The sequence below is a fragment of the Labeo rohita genome, chromosome 16 (genome assembly GCF_022985175.1).
Source record: "Labeo rohita strain BAU-BD-2019 chromosome 16, IGBB_LRoh.1.0, whole genome shotgun sequence".
Taxonomy (NCBI): Eukaryota; Metazoa; Chordata; class Actinopteri; order Cypriniformes; family Cyprinidae; genus Labeo; species Labeo rohita.
The window spans coordinates 25,246,216-25,269,559 of NC_066884.1; the positions used below are offsets into that span (position 1 = coordinate 25,246,216).

The 23,344-nt window shown below is 38.0% G+C and overlaps 2 protein-coding genes across 3 annotated transcripts; one reads left to right on the top strand and one right to left on the bottom strand.

The window, feature by feature from the left end:
• The first annotated feature begins 2,293 nt into the window (after positions 1 to 2,293).
• LOC127178475 (tripartite motif-containing protein 16) lies at positions 2,294 to 5,577 on the top strand. The gene is made up of 6 exons (XM_051131365.1): positions 2,294 to 2,912; positions 3,429 to 3,524; positions 3,620 to 3,856; positions 4,287 to 4,446; positions 4,587 to 4,634; positions 4,859 to 5,577. The coding sequence occupies exons 1-6, from the start codon at positions 2,343 to 2,345 to the stop codon at positions 5,374 to 5,376; spliced, it is 1,629 nt and encodes a 542-aa protein (XP_050987322.1). The 5' UTR covers positions 2,294 to 2,342; the 3' UTR covers positions 5,377 to 5,577.
• Positions 5,578 to 10,835: 5,258 nt separating this feature from the next.
• On the bottom strand, positions 10,836 to 15,348 carry LOC127178474 (tripartite motif-containing protein 16). Of its 2 annotated transcripts, none has more exons than XM_051131364.1 (6): positions 14,717 to 15,348; positions 13,497 to 13,592; positions 13,179 to 13,403; positions 12,347 to 12,506; positions 12,002 to 12,049; positions 10,836 to 11,786 (listed from the first exon to the last, which is right to left on the bottom strand). In XM_051131364.1, the coding sequence occupies exons 1-6, from the start codon at positions 15,287 to 15,289 to the stop codon at positions 11,239 to 11,241; spliced, it is 1,650 nt and encodes a 549-aa protein (XP_050987321.1). In that variant the 5' UTR covers positions 15,290 to 15,348; the 3' UTR covers positions 10,836 to 11,238. The 2 variants fall into 2 exon arrangements, with proteins under 2 accessions (XP_050987321.1, XP_050987320.1); XM_051131363.1 differs by having other exon boundaries at positions 10,838 to 11,786; positions 13,179 to 13,415.
• Positions 15,349 to 23,344: the final 7,996 nt, after the last annotated feature.

A 23,344-nucleotide genomic window follows, 5' to 3' on the forward strand; every position in this document is an offset into this window, starting at 1 on the left:
CTATCAGCAGGCTGCAATCGTCATACTTGGTGATACAAATAAATACAAGTCTGAAACCATCTGTAGCAGACATGGGTTGAAACAAATGGAACTGCAACTGCAAATGGAACCCCTGGCCGGAGCTGTGGAAGCTTTGGGTGTGGCCCCTGAGGGGGCGCACCTCTTAGCCTCTGGTCTCTCAACCAAGGTTGTTGAGACCATCCTCCAATGTAGAGCTCCCTCTACGAGGAAACTGTACGCCTTGAAGTGGAGGCTCTTCAATCTTGGTGCGGACGCCATCAGCAAGACCCAGTTAACTGCCCAGTTGGAACAGTGCTGGAAGTCCTGCAGGATCGGTTCTCCGCAGGGTTAACCCACTCCACCTTGAAGGTTTACGTGGCAGCCATTACGGCCTACCACGCCCCTCTTGTCTCTCCATGGGTAAAAACCCCCTTGTTACACATTTCCTCTGCGGCGCACTGAGGCTGAGGCCTCCTATACGACCTCATGTCCTCTGCATCCGAAGAACCAGGCAACCAGTCAGAAGTGGTGTAATTCCCTCTGCTAAGACAAGCCTACAGAGGAAAACCCTGTTTCGGCCAGAACGCAAGTAAATCAAGGTCTCCTTAATCTCTTGCTGAACTGGTGCTAAATCTCCTTGAGCAGCTAAAAGTCAAATCTCTGCTTTTGTGGTCTTCTCAGGTTGTAATTTATGAACTAGTAGCAGATACTTGAAATTTTGGGATTCCATACAAACTCTGTAATTCCGTAATTCTTATTCCTTGAACCGTATGCATGTGTGTGTGAGTGTGCATATGTGTGTGTAATTTTTAGTAGTTTAGATCATTTTTTTTCTGTTTCTATTTGGTGTGCTGTTCATATGCTGAAATTGACTTTGGCGTGCATGATATGCATGTGCTTGACATGCATGTAATACAGTTTTCGCGTGCCTATTACGCGTGTCTACCCCATGCCTAATCTTAACAAAGAACGATTATGTTAATAGTGTAATTTCTAATGACGCTTTGACTCTAAGTACCAGCAACACATTAGAAGTGCTAGCCCACTTCAAGCACTGCTTTTATTTTAAATGACTTTTTTTGGTCTGGATTTTCTGTTAATTTCTAAAACCTGGCTTAATGTTGGCGAGATGAGTCCCCTGATCAGACTTTCTCCACATGATTGTTCCTTTTTTAGCACCCCTAGAGATACTGGCCAGGGTGGTGGACTTGCTTGTGTTTTTAGAAAAAAATTTAAATGAGTTTTGAGGCTGAATCGACTGAATCGTGATTTAAATGTAATTTGATTTCTCCTGCACCCCTACTGTATTCACCCAAATAAATTCAGTTTGCTTAAATTTTTGTCTATGGGTGTTCTTGATTATTAAGTGTTCATTTTTTGATTATTGCTGTTGCAATAAGTAATACTGTGTGTGATTTTTAATTTCCTACCAATTTTAAGCCAGCAATTTAAATAATAGTTTACTTAAATAAAACAACCAAGCATGTTGTGTAAAAAAAAATTTAACCCAACCAGCTGTGTTGTGATATTTTATTTAAAAATATGAAGTATGGCTTTAACCATAATCAATATACTGATCATTATGGTGATTGTTTCAATAATTGCTTCAGTATTGGATGTCTTAATATAGACTGTGAGTCTTAGGTAATGGGCAAATACGGTGCTTTCCACTGAGCAGCACCAGTGACCTAGATTGAACCTGTGAAGTTTGGGTGATTTCCGAGTATATGAAGAAGATGGTACAAACAAGTATGACGAGACTGAGGATAGTATGGAAAATGATTAAACTAGCAGGAAAGTAACTAGATAGTAAACCAAGAGGAGTAAAAATTCATTTTAGCAAAACTAGAGGAGTAAAACCAATCAGAGACCGAATTTTTATTTTTTGGATGAAAGACTGAAAAGAACAGGGTATAAGTATGAGTGCCTGGACAGACAAAGACTCAGATGTGGCAGCTGTCATCTCGGCTTTGTTGCTGTGTTCAATAAAATCTTATTTTGACATCTGGAACTCTGCATCTTGAGCTTGTAAATACACAAAAGTGTATTTACAGATGTAAGTGTCTTGCCATTTCATTACGTCATTCAGATGTAACCCCCTTTGTAATCATTAACATTTTCATAAGTAACTAATTTAATTACACACCTTTAATTTAATTAAAATTTAATTACAGCTTTTTTTCACAGTAACTAACAGATTGCAGTTACTTTTATTTTGTAATTAAATCATGTCATTCTGTCACTAGTTACTCCCCAACACAGAACCAGGAAACAGGAAACACGTTTGCTCAGAGAAAGAGAAACCGTAGTGTGTGTTTGTGTCTCTGCATTCAATAAGTAAAATGGCAGAAGCCAGAGTTTTTCAGGATGAGTTCTTATGTTCAGTGTGTCAGGATCTCCTGAAGGATCCAGTGACCGTCCAGTGTGGACACAGCTACTGTAAGAGCTGTATTACAGGCTGCTGGAATCAGAAGGAACAGGTGAGAGTCTACAGCTGCCCTCAGTGCAGACAGATCTTCAGTCCAAGACATGCTTCAGCTACAAACACCATGCTGGCTTTAGTGGTGGAGAAACTGAAGAAGACCAAACTTACTGACTGTGACGCTGGAGCTGGAGATGTGCACTGTGACGTCTGTACTGGAAGAAAATCCAAAGCCGTGAAGTCCTGTCTGGTGTGTCTGAACTCTTACTGTCAGCATCACCTTGAGGAACATGAAAGTTGGTTTAAAGGAAAGAGACACAATTTGACTGATGCCACTGGTCCACTGCAGGAAATTATCTGCCAGAAACATGAGAAGCTCTTCGAGGTTTTCTGTCGCACGGATCAAAAATGTATATGTGTGCTATGTACGATGGATGAACATAAACACCATGACACTGTGTCAGCTGCAGCACAGAGGACAGAGAAACAGGTATTTAAAACTAGACACGCATTAAATATTGTTGGCACTTGTTTCATACGTGTTTATATCGGCACCCATATTAACAGCTTACAGCATTCACACTGCACACGGCAGCAGAAAGGAACACCAGCTGCAAGAAGAGTTTTACTGTTTGTTGAAAAGGCACTGTATTAATCAATACAACATTTCATAAAACAGGCTTTGATTAAGCAGCATAAAATAATGATGTGAAGTATTTACCTGTTTTTTGATAAAATATATACTTTCATCAGTCAAAATACAAGCTCTTCTACACAGTAGAAGCACTGTCATTGTGAAGCTGAACATCTGTATCAATTTCATTTTTACTGTAGTTAGACTTACAGTATGAAACAGGCCTTAATCTTAATCGTAATTCATGAATGAGTGTAACTGATCCTACAGCCATTAGTTATCAATTGCACGTTTACTAGATTCATGTGTTCACATGATGATTTAGTGTCAGTAGTTTTTTGTGACATTCACTATCATCTGTTTGTCCTGCAGAAGCAGCTTAAAGAGTTACAGAAGACATTCCAGCAGAGAATCCAGCAGAAAGAGAAAGATCTTCAGCAGCTGAGAGAGGCTGTGGAGTCTAATAAGGTGAGTCTGGAGAAGAAGAGAAGTTTGTCTCAGTCTCAGTTCAAACGTTCCTCTTTCAGTCCCACCGAAGCCTGAATCACCATGTGTCCCAACAGCTCTCTGAACAGACAGCAGGGGAGGACAGTGAGAGGATCTTTACTGAGCTCATCCGCTCAGTCATTGAGAAAAACCTCTTTGAACTGATACGTCTGATCAGAGATAAGGAAAAGGCTGCAGTGAGTCGAGCTAAAAAACAACGGGAGCGACTGGAGCAGGAGATCAATGATCTGAGGAGGGGAGACACTGAGCTGGAGCTGATTTCACACACACAGGATCACATCCAGTTCCTGCAGGTAACAGAGATCTAGAATAACAGGATCATAGTGGACTAGAGGTCCACTGCAGTCTCTAACTGCTTTAAAGTTATAAATAATGGTCAATCTAATTAAGCTGCTTTTCCTAAGGAAATCTATTCAACCCTACAATGAGATTCCATTGATGTGCTTGAGCTGTTAGATAGACATTTATGTTCTTAGCAGATGTTTTATCATCCAAACTATTTCCTAGAAAGTTCACATATATTGTAAGTGGAAAATATTAGAATCTGTAGCTCTAATGTGATATAATGAATATGAGAAGAATGAAGCTAATGCTGTAAAAGTGCCGGATTGAGGTGATTCACTAAAGATCAGTCAAGACAATGTGAGCTGCACAAATCTGATGTTGGTGCAGGTTATTGGATGAAGTATGGAGCTGATGAGTTTTAATTTCTGTTTTCTGTAGAGTTTCCAGTCTCTCTCAGCAGCTCCTGAATTTACAGACGTAAATGACAATCCCTTCATTTCTCTCCTCTCTTCTGATGACCCAAGAGAAACTGTAGATCAGCTGAGAGACAAACTGGAGAGTTTCTGCAAAGAGGAGCTCAAAAAAATCTCAGACAGAGGTAAAGTCCTGGAGATTCATGTGCTCTCAGAAACGAGTCCATTATCATCTCATATCACGGAGAACACCATATTAGAAATGTCTTAGGAATGAATGCAGGATCAAGAGATTCACACTGTTCATGTCTGTTGATTTCCACAGTCAGATTCACCAACACTGTTCCCAGAACCAGGAATGACTTCCTACAATGTAAGTCAGTAAGGAAACAAGCAGAGAACCTTAGTGTGTTGATGTTCTTTCTGCAGAAGGCAAAAAAAGTGTTTTATACAGTAATTGATGTTGTAAATGATGATTTGCACAGGATATCTGGTCGTCTGAGACAGTGATGATACACTGAACATAAAGAGTTCAGCTACATGAAAAGATCCAACAGATTCATAATTCCTGATTCTGATGTGTTTTTTCTCCATCAGATTCCAATCAGCTCACCCTGGATGTGAACACAGTGAATAATTGGCTCCTTCTGTCTGAGAACAACAGAATGATTACTAACACTGACACAGAGCAGTTGTATCCTGATCATCAAGACAGATTTGATGTGTATCCTCAGGTGTTGTGTAGAGAGAGTGTGTGTGGACGCTGTTACTGGGAGCTGGTGTGGAGTAAATGTGTGTGTATATCAGTGTCATATAAGAGCATCAGCAGGAAGGGACGGGGTAATGATCGTGTATTTGGATTTAATGATGAGTCCTGGAGTTTGTTCTGCTCTCCCTCCAGATACTCATTCAGACACAACAACATATGGACTGATCTCCCTGTGAAGTCCATCAGCAGTAGAACAGGAGTGTATGTAGATTACAGTGCAGGAACTCTGTCCTTCTACAATGTCTCTGACACAATGAGCCTCATCCACACAGTCCAGACTACATTCACTCAGCCGCTCTACGCTGGGTTTACTGTTTTTTCTGGATCAAAAGCAAAACTAATTTGATTAAAGAAAATCCAGTCTTTTTCATTCTGATTATTGATATTACTTTACAGTAAGCTTTCATTTGTTAACATTCATTCACTACATCAGTTAACATGAACTAACAATGAAATGAATAATTGCAAATTAAACATTGTAACTGTGCAGCTTTGTAAAAGTAGCTTTGTTTTAGTTCTGTTGGTATTAAATATTTATTGTAAAATGTTCTGGAAGTCGGCTGGTTTGAATGTATCTAGTACCTTCATATATTTGTATTAGGGGGAGTTCGGGGCACAACCTAACACTTTTTGAATCTCTCAGTTTGTGTAAATCCACGTGGGGTTCAGAGTATAATTTTTTGTACACACTTAGAGTATAACAGAGTATAACGTTATTTTCACACTTGTCTAGTACAAATATGTAGCTTTGTTTCATAATTACAGTGTGTACGTTTTTTGTTATTTGAACAGTGAAAAGTGACAACATGCCCTGTAGGTGGGGTACATTGGAACATGTGAGGGGCATGTTGTAACATGGCCATATGACAGCTTAAAATGTTATCTGATCAAATGAAAAAATATACACGACAAACTAAAATATTTTGTCAATAAAATAAAATGATTACATTTTTTCAAATAAAATGATAGCGTTTTTTTTAAGAATTAAAAAAAAAGTATAATTTTTGAGGTTCACAACGAACACATTGCAACCATGCGTGGGACTGCTATGATTGCAAAACACAGCTATACAGTATAGTTGAAAACAATGTTTAGATGAAACACATTCAGACATTCAGAAAAATGATTCCCTCCCTCTAAACACAGCTCTCAAAGAACACAAGACACATAAACGAGCCAAAATGCTTTACATTTCTTGAAATAATATTTTTTTTCAACATTAAACATTGATTGTCAGTCTTTATTCACCTCTTTCTTGTGGTTTCTTTTTAAAATCCATAAAAGTAAATAATGAAAACTACTATGCTAATGTCATAGATTAGCATAGTTTAATATAGTGGGGCAGATTGTAACGCAGTGTTACAACGTTCCCCATCAGCGCGACTGGATAGTGGTTCTTCTGTTGGTTTGCCAAGCATTAATAAACTATCTAAACTGATAAATAACAGATTTAAGATTAAAATAATAGCAGATTTGTCTTATTTTAAATGAATACTAAAAACTGAGATGAAAAACTTACTTCAGCCAGAAATTTACTTTTACTGTGGTAAAATAAATTTTCAGTGATATCTTCAAAAGGCCTTTGAATTTTGGCGCACTTTTTTCTCTGTATAGTGTTGCTATGGCAACTAGTAAATGCTGTAAGTTTAGTTATGCTGGCTTGTGTGGAAATATTTAAACCACGCGTGTTACATCTAAACTCGTGTTAGATTGTGCCCCGCTCACCCCTATATCCTGCTGTATATAGAAGGACATCAAAACAAAAAAAAAAAATCACAGGTGTGAATAAGAGGAAATGATGACATATTGATGAACAATCTGTTCTTAACCTGAGTGAGAGTTTAGAAGTGAATGTGTTTGATGGTCTTGTGAATAATGGCTCAATAATAAAACCAGCTGGTTTGTGGTAGAACGAACTGAACGTGATCCTGGTGGCAGCACATGGACGTCAGACAATCAGAGTGTCACATGAAGTCATGGGGCCCTATCATACACTCAGCGCAGTGCGGCGCCAGGCGCGACCCAAATGATTTTTGCTAGCTTCAGCCCGATGCATTTAGCATTCTGAGACGTGCGCTCGGTACTGCGCATGTGCGCTGGCTGATCTAGCTTAAGAAATAACTTTTTTTTTTTTTTTTTAACGCTACTGGAGCATAAGGAACAATATTTACGAGGCAGTTCTTGTCAGATTTCATTGCTGATTTCAAATATGAAATTTAATCATAAGCTTGGTGAACAGTTTTGTAGAATTTGATGTTTCCCCATTCAAAGAGATAGGAGCTGCACTTGCCTGCCAGAGAGGTGTTTTAAAATGACTGAATAAAATGTGTTTGTGGATCAAGAGCAGCTCTCATTTATCTCTCACACACAAACACAGTTCAGAAGAACTAACTAGTCCTGACCAGACGAGTTTACTCTCTTGTCCAGAACAAAGACCATGGATCTGTTGGTTGGAAAACATCTCACACAAACATGAAGAAGCTCAGAGTGTAACTCCAGTGCAGAATCATCTCAACTCCCATGATGCCTTCAGGCATTCACAACCAGATCTTCAACTTTGAGTTTCATGAAGTCAAACCAACAGAAACAAACAAGCTAAATCCAGATGCCACATCAGAGCCTATGAAATCGCAGAGGGCCGGGTGGGTGTCAGCTTGCTCAGAATTGTGGGATACAGAAACAACTTTTGGTGAAAAGATTACAGGTAATAATGCTGTAAATAATGTTTAGTTCTTGCAGAGATTTTTTCACATCAAAAGAGCTCAATATGTCATCAGGACCCATGGGTATTAATTGTGTTTCCTGATATGCTTTTTTGAGTCTCAAAGTGACGGCAGCCATTGACTTTTTATGAATCAAGAGAGATCATGTTTCAGCTAAAAATATTTCATTGATGTGATCTTTGCCCATGGCAGCCAGTGTGAGGAAGAGCATTTCTCTGTACAGACTCCTGCAGATCCACAGAAACACAAACACGCGTCAGAGTCACATTCAGACTCACCTGAGCATCATGATGCCTCACCTCTGTATCCGCAGAGTGCAGGGCTGCTTAGCAACCATATCTAATAAGAGCGTGATGGTCTTGTGTACCTCGTTAATGCCGACACAGCACAGTACTAAGTCTGAAGAGATAGTTGTGAACTTAACCATTTTTAGGTGAACTATTCCTTTAATGTTAATAAAACAACAAAATAAAAAAAAAAAGAAAAGAAAAAAAAAATCACTCATTGTTCTTGACTGAGGAACTGTAACACAGTTGCTTTAATAACAGTGTATAATTTATACAGTAAAGAGTATGTAATTTTTTATATTTATATTTGTTCATTCAGTTTCTTACTGCTAAATACACCTACTGTACCTGAAAAATAAAGCACAGTTAGTTTTATTTGTATATTAGTATTTGTAATGTGTATCTAAGTCCTTATTTTTTAATAACAAAGATCAAATATATACAAAGATTTTTATCTTCGTCCATTTTGGCCTAAAATGTCTGCCATTCTTTTTTATTTTATTTTTTGTTACCTTGTAAGGCTTTGTTTTTAAAGGAAATTCATTTGGCTGTACTGCTCAGATGACTTCTAAAATAGAAAAACCCACATGACAAAGAATCGTGATTTGTACTATACATTTTTGCCATATCACCCACACCTATTCCCATCCAATCGGATTCACATACTCATTACTGTTTACTTGTTTCTGCATGCTATGCGTGCTCTCATCTTAGCAGTTTCTTTCCTACTGGGCTTTCCCAGTTTGACAAGGATTATGTCTAATCTGATATAGATTATTATCCCTTGTCAGATCCAGACGATGACACTGATAACACCCAAACTGCTGGAGGCGAAAGACTCTCCAACCCTCTTTCCAAACGCAGGAGTGTTTGTTTGGTCCGAAGCCTCAAATGGCCAGTACCTAAAATTTTGAAGAATCTATTCAGCCATAACATGGCAGTTCTAACAGGATTATCTCACCAAGATTTGTTAAAATTTTTCCAGTGGCGTATAAAGTACCTGAAATCCATCCAGAAAATGACTTTGGTAGAAGTTGAAGTCACCATTTAGAATATTACTTGAGTAAAAGTCTTAAAGTATGTGATATTTATTGTATTTAAATACAGAAAGTATTTTTTAAATCTTAAATGTACTTAAGTATTGAAAGTAAAAGTCCAGGTAAATGCAAAATGGAAAAGAAGCAAATAAATATATACAAAATGTTCATACACAGCTTGAGTATCAAGATTGTGTTTGGTTTTAACTCTTTCTTCCATGTTGTATTTTTGGGTAAGAATAAGAAGCACTTCTTCCAGTACTTAGTATTGTTTTATTCCAACATAAGAAAACATGTCTGGAATCTGCATCTGGAATAGCATTTAGATGTACATATTTACAGTTGAATCTCAGAGGGGACATGGATGCATTTAAAGTGCAGTTACAGATTTGTTTTTTTTTTTGTTTTTAACATAAAACTTTGAGTACTGATATTTGAAATAATTTAAGACATGAAAGAAATAGTAAAAAATTAAATGTGTTATGCTGACATCTGCAGAAAAAACAGTACACTTTGTGTGATATAGATTAACTATAAATTATATAAATATAGAAAGCATACAGAAGCATTTTTGCCATCTACAATTTAGAATGCCTGGAATTTTGAGTTTAATAGAATAATAAATCAATGTGCATGCACTCTCTACACTGTAAAAAACTATTTGTTGAGTCAACTTAAAATAATTTGTAACCTGGCTGCCTTAAAATTTTAAGTTCAGTCAACTCAAAAAAGTTTATTCAACTTGAAATGTTAAATTATACTAAGTGACAACTTAGATATTTGAGTTGAATCAACTTAAAATTTTAAGGCAGCTGGGTTACTTACCCATCTGTTAAGTTTAGCAAACACAAATATCTAAGTTGTTACTTAGTACAACTTAACATTTCAAGTTGAATAAACTTATTTTAGTTGACTGAACTTAAAATTGTAAGGCAGCAGGGTAACAAATTATTTTAAGCTGACTTAAGTTCAGCTTAAATTTGATTATGTCAGATCGCACAACATTACAACAACACTTACCATATTATCACAGAAGACATACTATATATCGCACACCCCAGACTCTAAAGTATACTGTAACAAAGTATTATTACTTTGTTACATTACACCACTGCATTTTTCTTGCCTCTTCCGATTGTGATCCGACTCCACCTACTACATTCAACCCGGTCACTGCGAAGGCTAAAGCTAAAAGTAAAAACACAACACCTGTAGCAGCTTCTAATCCTTCAGCCAAAAGACTTTTCAACATTCCTCAAGATGTTCAGGACCAAGTGCTCGCAGCTCTTTTCCACATTACAGTTTCAATCAACAAAACAGACACTACGGCAGCAGCACTGGAGAAGCTGGTCAGTATATCAAATCAGACATTGGTCCAATATCTCTCCCCTCTACCTAGTAATGCCAGAATTTTAGATTGATATTCCTGTATGTGTCAATTTCAATAAATCAGTGTGTCTGTACCTTAAATGTAAATGTCTGCATTGCTGTGCTATGAGTGGTGATAGTCATCGCAGGTTCAAAGCACCTCCAGCCCAGTCTTCGAAAAGATGAATAAACATCCTTCTATGTCTGTCAACATCCATAAACTTTCTAAGAATGTATTCTCTCTTCTTAACAGATGTTTTGTTGACCCTTGGGTCCATTAGGTGGTCTTAACAACTATGTCTTGTACTTACATGACACATGCTTTCATTATAACTTAATGTTCTTACATTGTACCTACATTTAAAGTACCTGCATGTTCAATCTGTAGTTATAATAGTGTACCTACATATGTACGTTGTAAGTAAACTTTTGTAAGTATACCATAATTGCAATATTGTAACTTCAGTTGTAGCTACTCTACAGTTTCTGTAAAACTTTTTTTATGTATGTTTTTTTACAGGTGTAAAGCATTCATGCCTACCACAATGTGCTTAATATATTTATTATTCAAACCATTTAGTATAGATGCAACAAATGTTTTCAGAATGCACCAGAATACACCAATGTAGATTCAGTCATTTCATTTAACACATTACAGCTACTTAGGAAGTTTGATATTGTTGTGCACCTCACATGCTCATCCTCGGTGTAAGTAAACATTAGTGCTGTAACCTAAAAATGAAAATGTATTCCACAGTTAGCAACAAATAAATGAATCATGCATCTCAAAGCATTAAGGGTAGAATCTCTCTATACAGTCTGTCAGTTTCACTGATGATCTTTCATGAACACAAAACCCAGGATACAGCGGTTGAGTGAATGCAGTCTGGACTGTGTGGATGAGGCTCATTGTGTCAGAGACACTGTAGAAGGACAGAGTTCCTGCACTGTGATCCACAAACACTCCTATTCTACTGCTGATGGACTTCACAGCGAGATCAGTCTTTATGTTATTGTGTATGAATGAGTATCTGGAGGAAGAGCACAACAAACTCCAGGACTGATTATTATATCCAAACCCACACTCAGTACCCCATCCCTTCCTGCTGATGCTCTTATATGACACTGATATACACACACTCTTATTTCCACTCCACTCCAGCTCCCAGTAACAGTGTCCACACACACTCTCTCTACACAACACCTGATACCAATAATCAAATCTGTCTGGATGATTAGGATAACGCCGTTTTTTTTCAGTGAAAGTAATTACTCTGTTGCTCTCAGACAGACGGAGCCATTTATTCACTGTGTTCAGATCCAGAGTGAGCTGAAGGGAATCTAATGAAGAAAAAACACATCAGAATCAGGAATTATGAATCTGTTTGATCTTTTCATGTCGCTGAACTCTTCATGTTCAGTGTATCATCAGTACAAATGACCAGATTTCCTGTGCAAATCATCATTTACAACATCAATTGTAAAACTCATCTTTCACCTTCTACAGCAAGAACATAAACACACAGTGAGTTTTTCTGCTTGTTTTCTTGACTTACGTTGTAGGAAGTCATTCCTGCTCCTGGGAACAACGTTGGTTAATGTGACTGTGGAAAGCAACAGACATGAACAGTGTTAAACTCTTGATCCTGCATTCGTTCCTAAGATATTTCTAATATGATGTTCTCCATGGTATGAGATGATGGAGCAGAGGAATCTCCACGGCTCTCATTTATCAACATTGCCTACGCACAGATATGTGTGTAATGAGTGCGTATGAACAGTTTCATGCAAAGTGTGAGATCTACCAACTTGTACTTATATACAGGAATGTGTGTAAATATAAGGACTAAATATATAACCTTTTCTATGCACTGTTGATAAATAAGGTCCCAGGACTTTACCTCTGTCTGAGATCTTCTTGAGCTCCTCTTTGCAGAAATCCTCCAGTTTGTCTCTCAGCTGATGGAAAGATTCTCTCAGGCCATCAGAAGTGAAGAGAGAAAGGACTTGATCTGCATTTATGTCTGTAGATTCAGCAGGTGCCGAAAGAGACTGGAAAGTCTACAGAAAAAGTAATCAAAACTCATCATCTCCACATTTCACCCAATAACCTGCATCAACATCAGATTTGTGCGGCTCACGTTGACTTGACTGATCTTTAGTAAATCACCTCAATCCAGCACTTCCAGCACAATCCCAACATCAGCTTCATTCTCATATTCATTATATCACATTAAAAATTCTAGTGTTTGCCACTTACACTATATAGGCCTATGTGAACTTTCTAGGAAATAGTTTGGATCATGAGTCTTCAACCCTGCTCTTTGGGACCCATTGTCCTGCAGAGCTTAGCTCCAACCCTAATCAAACACACCTGAACCAGCTAATCAAGGTCTTCAAAATCACTTAACAGGTCACAGGCCAGGTGTGCTGAAGCGGGTTGGAAATAAACTTTGCAGGACAGTGGGTCCCTAACAGCTTAAAAAGATCAATGGAATCTCATTGTAGGGTTGAGTAGATTCTCAGGAAAAGCAGCAGAAAAGGCTATGATTAGATTGACCATTATTTATAAATTTGGAGTGGTTAGAGACACTGAAACTTCACAAGGACTCATGAGAGTCTGACTGATGATTATGTAATACCACACTCATGAAATGCTTCTCTGTGAGTCTCCTGTCACAGCAGGATGTTGCTCAAGTTTACTATTATCCTGTTCTTCTAGATTTCTGTTACCTGCAAGAACTGTATGTGATCCTGTGTGTGTGAAATCTGCTCCAGCTCAGTGTCTCCCCTCCTCAGATAATTGACCTCCTGCTCCAGTTGCTCCAGTCGTCCTTTAGCTTGACTCACTGCAGCCTTTTCCTGATCTCTGATCAGCTGTATCAGTTCAGAGTGGCTTTTCTCAATGACTGAGCGGATGGGCTCAGTAAAGGTCCTCTCACTGTCCTGCCCTGCTGCCTGTGCAGAGCGCTGTTAAGACACACAGTGGGACTAAAAAAGATGAGTTTAAACTGAGACTGAGACAAAACTTCTCTTCCTCTCCAGACTCACCTTATGAGACTCCACAGCCTCTCTCAGCTGCTGAAGATCTTTCTCTTTCTGCTGAATTCTCTGCTGGAGCGTATTATGCATCTCCTTCAACTGGTGCTAGAAAACAAATGGATGATAGTAAATGTTGCTGAAAACTACACCGGGAAAAAAAAATGTTGTTTCAACTTAAAATAATTTGTTACCCTACTGACTTAAAATGTATAGTTTAGTCAACTAAAATATTCCAGTTGTCACTTAACCCTTAACGAGTACGATCACGAGTGTGATCTTCTTGGCTGGTTCCTGCAGCGCATGATCACACTGGTGTGATTAGAACGCTCTGTGCATCACGTGATCGACCTCTGAATTCCAAATCTACTTGGCTGGCACAGAGCCTGATGGGAAACGCTGAGTGGTTGTCATATTATCAAAACTGTTCAGTGTTTTCAACCATATAATGCTTATTTTAGGTTCCAGACATTTAAATACACAATGCATTTATTGTTTGCAAAATACACGCTGATGTCTATGGAAGCGGCAATTATGATCCTTACAAATGTAATCTGACAATGTTTTACTGATATCATATACACATTGAGTAACTATAAAGTTTACTCTGCTCTTCTCCCAGCTTACCAGAGGCTAACTTTAATGACATTTTACTTTAATGAATTTTTTTAAGTTAGCGGGATAACAAATTATATTAAGGAGAAACAACTTTTTGAAAGACTTTTTTGTTTTGTTTTTGTTTTTTATTACAGTGCACTGGCACTAAATCATTGTGTGAAAAGATGAATCCAGTAAACGTAGGACTAATGGCTGTAGATTCAAACTCCAGATGAGCTGATTGATCATTTACCACAATCATACATGAATTAACAAAAAGATTAAGGCCTGTTTCACACTGCAAGCATAAGTATTATGAAAGTGAAACTGACACAGACTTAGAGCTTTAGACTGACAGTGTTTCTGCTGTGTAGAAGAGCTTGTATTTTGACTGATGAAAGTATATATTTTGGCAAAGAACGGTGGACTATTTCACTCCATTATTTTATGTTGTTTAATCAAAGTGTATTTTAACAAAGACTGTTGATAAAAGTTTATGGAACATTTCAGCTGCTAATAATCTCTGCTGTTGTGTGCAGTGTGAATGGTGTAAACTGTTAATATGAATGCTGATATAAACACATACGAAATGAATCTCAGCCAGCAATATTTCATCTGTATCTAGTTTTAAATACCTGTTTCTCTGTCCTCTGTGCTGCAGCTGACACAGTGTCATGGTTTTTATGTTCATCCATCGTACACAGGACACATATACATTTCTGATCAGTGCGACAGAAAACCTCAAGGAGCTTCTCATGTTTTTGGCAGATCATCTCCCTCAGTGGACCAGTGGCATCAGTCAAATTGTGTCTCTTTCCTTGAAACCAGCTCTCATGTTGTTCAAGGTGATTCTGACAGTAAGAGTTCAGACACATAAGACAGGACTTGACGGCTTTGGATTTTCTTCCAGTACAAACGTCACACTGCACATCTCCAGCTCCAGCGTCACAGTCAGAAGGATAATTTCCCTTCTTGAGTTTCTCCACCACTTCAGCTAGCATGGTGTTTTTAGCTAAAGCAGGTCTTGGACTGAAGGTTTGTCTGCACTGAGGGCAGCTGAAGACTCTCGTCTGATTCTCCAGATCCCAGCAGCCTGTAATACAGCTCTCACAGTAACTGTGTCCACATTGGATGGTCACTGGATCCTTCAGGAGATTCTGACACACTGAACACAAGAACTCATCCCGAAAAACTCTGGCTCCTGCCATGAATACAGAGGCATGAATACAGCTCAACTACACTTCAGTTTCACTTTCCCTGAACACACGTGTTTCCTGGTTCTGTGTTCTGTTGAGGTACGCAGTGTTGGGGAGTAACTAGTTACATGTAACTTAATTATGTGTGTAATTAAATTACAGTTACTTATGAAAATGTTAATGATTACAAAGTGTATTGCATCTGATTTTTGCTCTAAAATATGAGACACCAATGTTTCAGGAGTTTAGGACACAGAATAAGACACATGTTTATTTGATAATGCTTTATTTCCTATTTGGGTTGTTGTATATGCTTCATTTTTTAAGATTAACTGTTTTTTTTTAAAGGCATTGGTAAATATCAGTGTTTCCCGTCATAGATTTGATTTCAAATCTTCACATTATAGGTACTTTCCAAATTGTGTAGGCTACTTATGCACTAGTCTATAAAACTTTGTAGTATAAATAGTGTGAAAAAAACCCCCTGAAAACTCCAAACTGCGTAAGGGGCGTGTTGTTGTCTCTAGCTGCTCTCTGATTGGCTGGTGATGCATGGCCCCACCCCAGCTGGAGTCTGACAATGTCAACAGGACTGCTGGTTCTACTTTTACTTTCTCTCCTCAGAACTCCTTCATCTCAGTCAGCAGCTATTCTTTGTTTTTTTTGTCTGTTGATTTTGGTTTATTGATGTTAAGGAAAAATGTCAGTATAATAGATCAGAAGTAATAACACTGCTTGTTAAATATGATAAACAAGACACTTAAAGTGCTTGCTATTTAATTCCATACGAAAGACGTGTTTGTCATCCATTTTTACTTTAATGCAAACATGCATTTTAGATTTTATAACCACATGATCTTAGATTAATAAGGCCTGGTACACCATCATTATAGAGGAGCTGATTCTCAACAATATTTACTACTGCTTTCATCACATCTTCCATGGATTTTACCACAGGTTGCCAGAGGATGAAACGTTGTGTTTGCCTCTCCAGTACAGTGACTCTTCCACTAAAAACACTCAGAAGGTTTACAGATCTCCTGGCCATGTTTTTAATATTTCCTGTGTCCTCTAGATGCTTTTGAACCTCTTTAATCTCTACCTCAATCCTCTTCAGAGCCTCAGTGGTCTGCTCAATTTCAATCTGTGTCCTAGAGATTATACCCTCATAATGAAAAACTTTTTGATTGCAGTTCCTCATATGAGACTCGAAGTTTTGTTTGTAACATTGAGCATCTCCCAAGGCATTTGAAGCTTCTTCAAATCCCCGCTCTCCCTCACTCATAATTATTGGACCTAGAGGGCAACAGAAATCTCTTGAAAACTCATCAGTTTTAACTGCATAACTTCAAAAATGGTTACAATTCAGGGTGATGGTAAGAGTAGTGTAATTCTCACCAGCGATCCACCCAAAAATTGGTATTGCAAGCAGTACTGTACCCGCAGTTGCTAAATCACATGAATTCATTCTGTCTTGATGTGCTCTTAGTGCTCTTATGGCATAATTTGCCATATTTGCCAATTTGATTCTACACTTCTTTCAGCCCGCTCCAAAACCACTTTGGAGTACTCTATTGACTCCTTAGCAGACTTCTTCTTTATGCGGAAATTATCCAGACATTTCTCTTTTTTCTGTTGTTCAACATTTTGTTTCTCTCTAAAAAGCTGATCCATGCATGTATCCAAATATCCTTAATCATTGTCACTGCTCAGCATCCTCAATATGCTTCCTAATTTGGTTGTAATTGGAGCATGTGTCAGTGGTAGGACTGACATGAGCTTTCCTGAGGGACACGCAGATGTTGCAGATAGCAACAATTCCCTCATTTACAGGCCTAGAAACCACCTCCTTAGACTGCACATTCTTCACAATGCAGGTACTAGGGTTAGGAGAAGCAAACATATCAAAGTAATAGTTCACCCAGTATGAAAAAATGGCCCCAAAGCCTTTATATATAATGCAGCATTTGAAAATAAAACCAAACCATGGCTAATTTGTTTGTGTGCATTGGCGCTCTTATTCCGAGCCCATACTGCTTATTCCATTGTTTAAAATGGCTGAATGAATGTGAGGTAACTGCCTTATTTAACAATGTTAAACATTTAAATAATTTTTAACAATAACACGCTGACAGTGCGACTATTGAATACTCATATTTTGGTATTAGACTACATACAGTCAAATGATGACAGAATATGACACAGAATAGTGACTAACATATTTAATACAGATAAATAAAGGTTCATTATGATCTTATTCATCAGATCTCACAAATTGCAGCATTAGGCCACTATAGAGTACTGACACCCTGTGATAAACAATCATGTATGATTACCAGCCACCGCTTTCTCAGATCGGTTTATGTTGGATTAAAACTTCACGTTCCATTGAGTTTGGAAAATTCTGTACTCAGTAATTATCAGAATATGACTTCTCCTGTCTCTGAAAATTTCCGAATTTGAAATCATCCCACAAAATCTCATTTTATTAGGCGTTTAAGTCAACTAGATGATTACAGCGGATTGAAAATGTACATAACCGGAAATAACTGAGCCGTATGGTTTCAAAATGGAAGTGCATCATGAGGCTGAGTGCAAGTAGTCCATTGCTGGGAGTCCGTTAAAAGAGCCAAAGATGCAGCAGCTCAGTGAGATGGATGACATTGAGCATTATCTGACTACCTTTGAGAGAATCGCTACAGTGTGTAAATGGCCTTCGACTAGTTCCTCTTCTTAATGGTAAGGACTGTGCTGCCTACCTGGCCATGAATGTAGAAGAGATGGCTGACTATGGGCAAGTGGCTATACTGAAGAAATATTCCATCAATTCCGAGACCTGTCGCCAGTGGTTTCATACCATGGAGGTGTTGATGGAAGAAACTCCAAAGGAATTGTATGTTCGATTAAAAGGATCTGTTCTACAAGTGGGTGAAACCCGCAGAGAAGACAGTCTATAAGGTTGCGGAGACTATCATTTTGGAGCAGTTTTTGAAAATGTTGTGTCCTGAACTGCAAACTTGGATTAAAGAACATGATCCAGCTTCAGCTGAGGAGGGTGTCAGGCTCAATAATATCCAACTGCAGACCCGCAGCAGCACCAGTTTCAGAACCCCAGTTTCAGAACCCCAGCCACAGAACCGGAAGTGAGGGGTGGAACTTACGTTCTTATCAGAGCAGCGCCACCCACGGTTATGGAGCGTAATTTGCTTTTATTTCACAAGAAACATTATACTTTATTTGTGCATCTTACGATACATTTAACATTTAAAAAATATTTTGTTTAATATTATTGTATAAAGGTGTTCTTTCATTGCATTACACAAGTTATTTTCTGTTCATGATATTAAAAATAATGCTCGAAACTTAAGGCATTTTATATTAAATATGCTTTAATCACAACATGACAAATAAACATTTACTCCAAAGCAAAGAACATGCATCATGCATTTCTCTACAAGAAAATTAAAACATTTCAATAAAACTTTACACACTCACACAAACAGCAGCATAATTTTAAAAGAAACAAACTAAAACTATACAACAATTACAGTTTACCCAATAAACAATTCACTATTATGCCCAATTAGTCATGACAATCATGTATAAATTAAAATCAAAAATTACAAAATGAACAATTCACACAATTCGCACATTTTGTCATGACAATCTTGCATTAATTCAAATTAAAATGTATCAACTGAACAGTTCACTCTTAGGCCCATTTTGTCATGACATTCTTGCAGAAATAACTCCATGTCATCCCTGAAAACAAAATTAAATGTGAAGGGCACTCTTGAAGAGTCTGTTTGTTCAAGGAGATTGTTGAGGGCCTTTTCCTTGTCCTCTTCGTTCATTTTGAGGAAAAGAGGCTCTTCCACTGGCCCTCTGAGCAGATGCTTATTTGATTAGATCCATTTCACAGCTTCTGCCATGTCTTTGATCACTGGGAGCTCCTTGATTACAGAATATTAAAGGAAAAAATGATTTTAATATTTCTCAAAAATGTTTTTGTATGTTGCTGTGGTTAACTACACCATGTGTGCGAGTAGTCAACATTTAAAATTTGAAGTAGATGAAAGTTAATCATTAAGTTGTCCTAAGACAAGAACAGGTATTGTTTTGATTTTAGGACAACTTTGATGATACGTTTTGATCCACTTGAAATGTTGACTACTGTATATATATATCATATTTGAGACATACCTCACTGCTGCTAAGCTCAACTTGTTCTCCTTGTTCACTTGGAAGAGCCTCTTGAAGCATATCTGCACTGTAATATATCTTGGTTAATTTAAAACTGGTCAGAAGTGGGTGGAAATGTAACAGTGGGCTGAAGGAAATGTCTAGTATCTACCTTTCAGAGAAAACCCCAAAGTTCTCTAAAAGAATTAGAGTCCACCATCTCCGAATCTTTGGCATGTCACACTGGAAGAAAAAAACTAAATATTGAAACATTAACTGCTACAACAACGTAAAGGTAAATTACTTTAACTGATAATTACTTACAGATGTAAAATCAAAGGGTGCTCCCAAGGTGAGATGTAGAGCATACTGGAAAACAACAAAAAAATAAGATTATTCTCTCTTTAAAAAATAATAAAATAAAATAAAATACAATAATAATAATAATAATAATAATAATAACAATAATAAATTTCCTTGTTCCTCATTTACAGCAAAAAAAAAAAATTAATTAATTATTCACACCATAATCAATTTATATCAAATTACCATCAGCATGAAGACTCCACAGTCCACACCACCAATCTGTTGGGGCATATCCTAAAAAAAAAAAAGGTTAAGGTTGAGGTTAAACCTAAAGATTTAACACTTATCCCAACTTTAGCAGACTTCTTATAACCAACCTTGTTTTTTAGTAGCACCCATGTTCCAGTTGCAATTTTGGCTGTCATCTTACTGCAACAAAAATACATTAACTCACAAACAATGCATAAAACAGAGGAAACTAGAACAACCTGTTTATATTTATGAATAATTAGCGTCTTTAAAACTTCACCGCAATGCCCATTTACAACACGCGATCCACAAATTAATCAAAACATCCGCAGAAAAAGTTCTACACCTTAAAAATGACAACAAATTGAAGATTCCGTAGGATAATAAAGCCAATCACAAAATAAGTATAAACACTTAACCTAATAAATACAATAATTATTCACCATATGACAGCAAAAACATTAGCGACTACTCACCGTCATCTCCGCCATGCTTATCTCGTTGTTAATAGCTCCGCCCCTCACATCCGGTTCTGTGGCTGGGGTTCTGAAACTGGTGCTGCTGCGGGTCTGCAGTTGGATATACCTCGTTAGGCTGGCTGATGTCTTTGTGGCTGCTTGGCGTAGAACTGAGCCTTGGAGTTTTGCTCAATGGAAGACCGTAAGGAACAAGTCATATTCTCACAAAACATCCTCACTGCTAGAAGGTGGTAAGAGTATGTGTGAGAGACTCGGGAAACAAATAGAAACATCAAGTGCAGGTGGGACTATTAAGTGTTATAGTTGTGGCCAGATAGGCCATAAGAAACCCATGTGTCCGAACCTGAATAAAAAGCTTACCAATGTCTGTTATGTTCCCCGAATGATGATACCTGAACGTAGCATTACTCCAATGCCTCATGCAGTCTGAACTGCAGAAAACCTATTCTGAAATTGGCCCTATCTATTCTAGAAAGGTTGAAAATGGAAAGCAATGTAAAGAGATGTTTTTTAAGGGTTCTTCTTTCTACTTGGAGAATGAGCTTTTGTATCGTAAGACCGGGAATGCATCACAAATGGTTCTCCTCTTGAAAGTACTCACCATGGTCATGAAAATGGGGCATTCTATCATTTGGGCTGCCATAATATGTCCCATCAAATCCAATCCGCAAACATTTTTTTCTGGCCAGGTATGACTAAAGATATAGCCGAATTATGTAAGAGGTGTCCAGAATGCCGAAGTACTATCCATCAGGGTCCCCCAAAAGCTCCTTTGATGCCTTTGCCAGTAATAGAGGTGCCTTTTTAATGGCTGGGCATGGACATTGCAGGTCCTGTAGAGCAAAAGCAAAGCAGGTAACAAATATATGTTAGTATTTGTGACTATGCAAGCCGATATCCTGAGATTTTCCCTTTGAGAAACATTAAAGCAAAAACTGTAGCTTTTTGTTTGGTGCAGTTCTTTTCTAGGGTGGGTTTACCCCAGGAAATCTTAACTGATAAAGAATAGAACCAATTTCACCTTTAAATTGTTAAAGCAGGTTTATCAGTTGTTGAATATAAAAGGTCTGAATACCACCCCGTACCACCCAGAAACCGATGGTCTTGTGGAAAGATTTAATCAAACTCTTGTTCAAATGTTATGTAAGTTTGTGAATGAGACAGGGTCTGATTGGGAGCAGTGGTTACCTTACATACTGTTCATGTACAGAGAAGTTCCACAGAGAGAAATTGGAGAAGATGACCAAGTTGGCAGCAGAACACTTACAAGAATCACAGAGAAGGCAGAAATGCTGGTATGATAGAAAGACAAAGCAGTGCTCCTTTGAAGTACAGCAGCAGATTTTAAGCATGCTTCCAACAGAAGAGAACAAGTTGCTGGGTAAATGGCAGGGTCCGTTCAAGGTCACAAAGAAGTTAGGTCCTACCACATCAAATTTCTACTCCTGGTGAGTCATGTTCTCATAGAACATTGCATATTAATCTCTTAAAGGAATGGTTTCAACAAAAAGAGTCTGCAAGTGTGAATTTGATTAGGGTGGTAGATGATGAAGAAGAGATAGAGGGACAGTATTTATCTGCTAGTCAGGGTACCTCCTCAGTCAATCTTGACCACTTATCATGGGAACGGAAAAGGCAAATTGAAGAGTTATGTGATCTAGAACTCTTTCAGAGTACTCCTGGTTGTACCACCCTGGTTCAGCATTAAATTGTGTTGAAACCTAATGCTCAAGTAAAACGAATGAGTTACCACATTCCTGAGAGGATGATGTCAGCATTCACTGAGGAGGTTAAGGTAATGCATGAGAATGGTATTGTGGAGCCTTACCAAAGCGAATGGTATAATCTGGTTGTCTTAGTCCCGAAAAAGGATGGGAGTTTACGTTTTTGTATTGATTTTTATTAACTGAATTCAGCATCCAAATCCTTTCCTATGCCCCAAATTAAGGAGTTAATTGAGAAGTTGGGGAAAGTCAAATTTATCAGCACAATAGATTTATGTAAGGGATATTGTCAGATGCCACTGGCTTCTGAATCTCGAGAATTGGCTGCTTTTCGTACCCCTACAAGTCTTATGCATTTTTGAGTTCTTCCTTTTGGGCTGCATGGGGCTCCCCCTACCTTTCAAACACTAATGAATACTGTTTTGCAGGATTTAGGTGAGTTTACAGCAACTTACCTTGATGATGTGGTGATATTCAGTGATAGCTGGAAGATGCATCTTCAACATCTTGCAACAGTGTTTCAGCAAATTAAGAATGCTGGGTTGACTATTAATACTGTAAAGTGCATTTGGGCTATGTATTAGGTAATGGCATTATTAAAACCCAGGTCCAAAAGATACAGGCTATTCAGTCTTGCCCATTTCCAAGTACCAAAAAGATTAGATCTTTTTCAGGACTAACTGGGTGATACAAGAGGTTTGTACCTCATTTTTCCACTAGAGCAGCTCCGTTGACAGATCTGACCTGAAAGTCAAGTCCAAACCAAATTCAATGGACTGAACAGGCTAGGCTAGCTTTCAAGGATGTGAGAGATGCATTAGTGACTAATCCTGTCCTGTACAGCCCTGACTTTGAGAAAATGATTGTGCTTCAGACGGATGCTTCTGAAGTAGGATTAGGAGCGGTTTTGAAACAAGAGCAGGGAGGTGAGTTACATCCTGTGGCTTATCTGAGTCGGAAACTATCCTCGGGAGACGAGGTACTCGGTTATTGAAAACGAGTGTTTGGAACTGAAGTGGGCTCTTGATTCTTTCAAATACTATCTTTTGGAACAAGATTTTATAGTTGAAATGGATCATAGAGCATTGCAGTGGATTGATAAAATGAAAGATACCAATGCTTGTGTA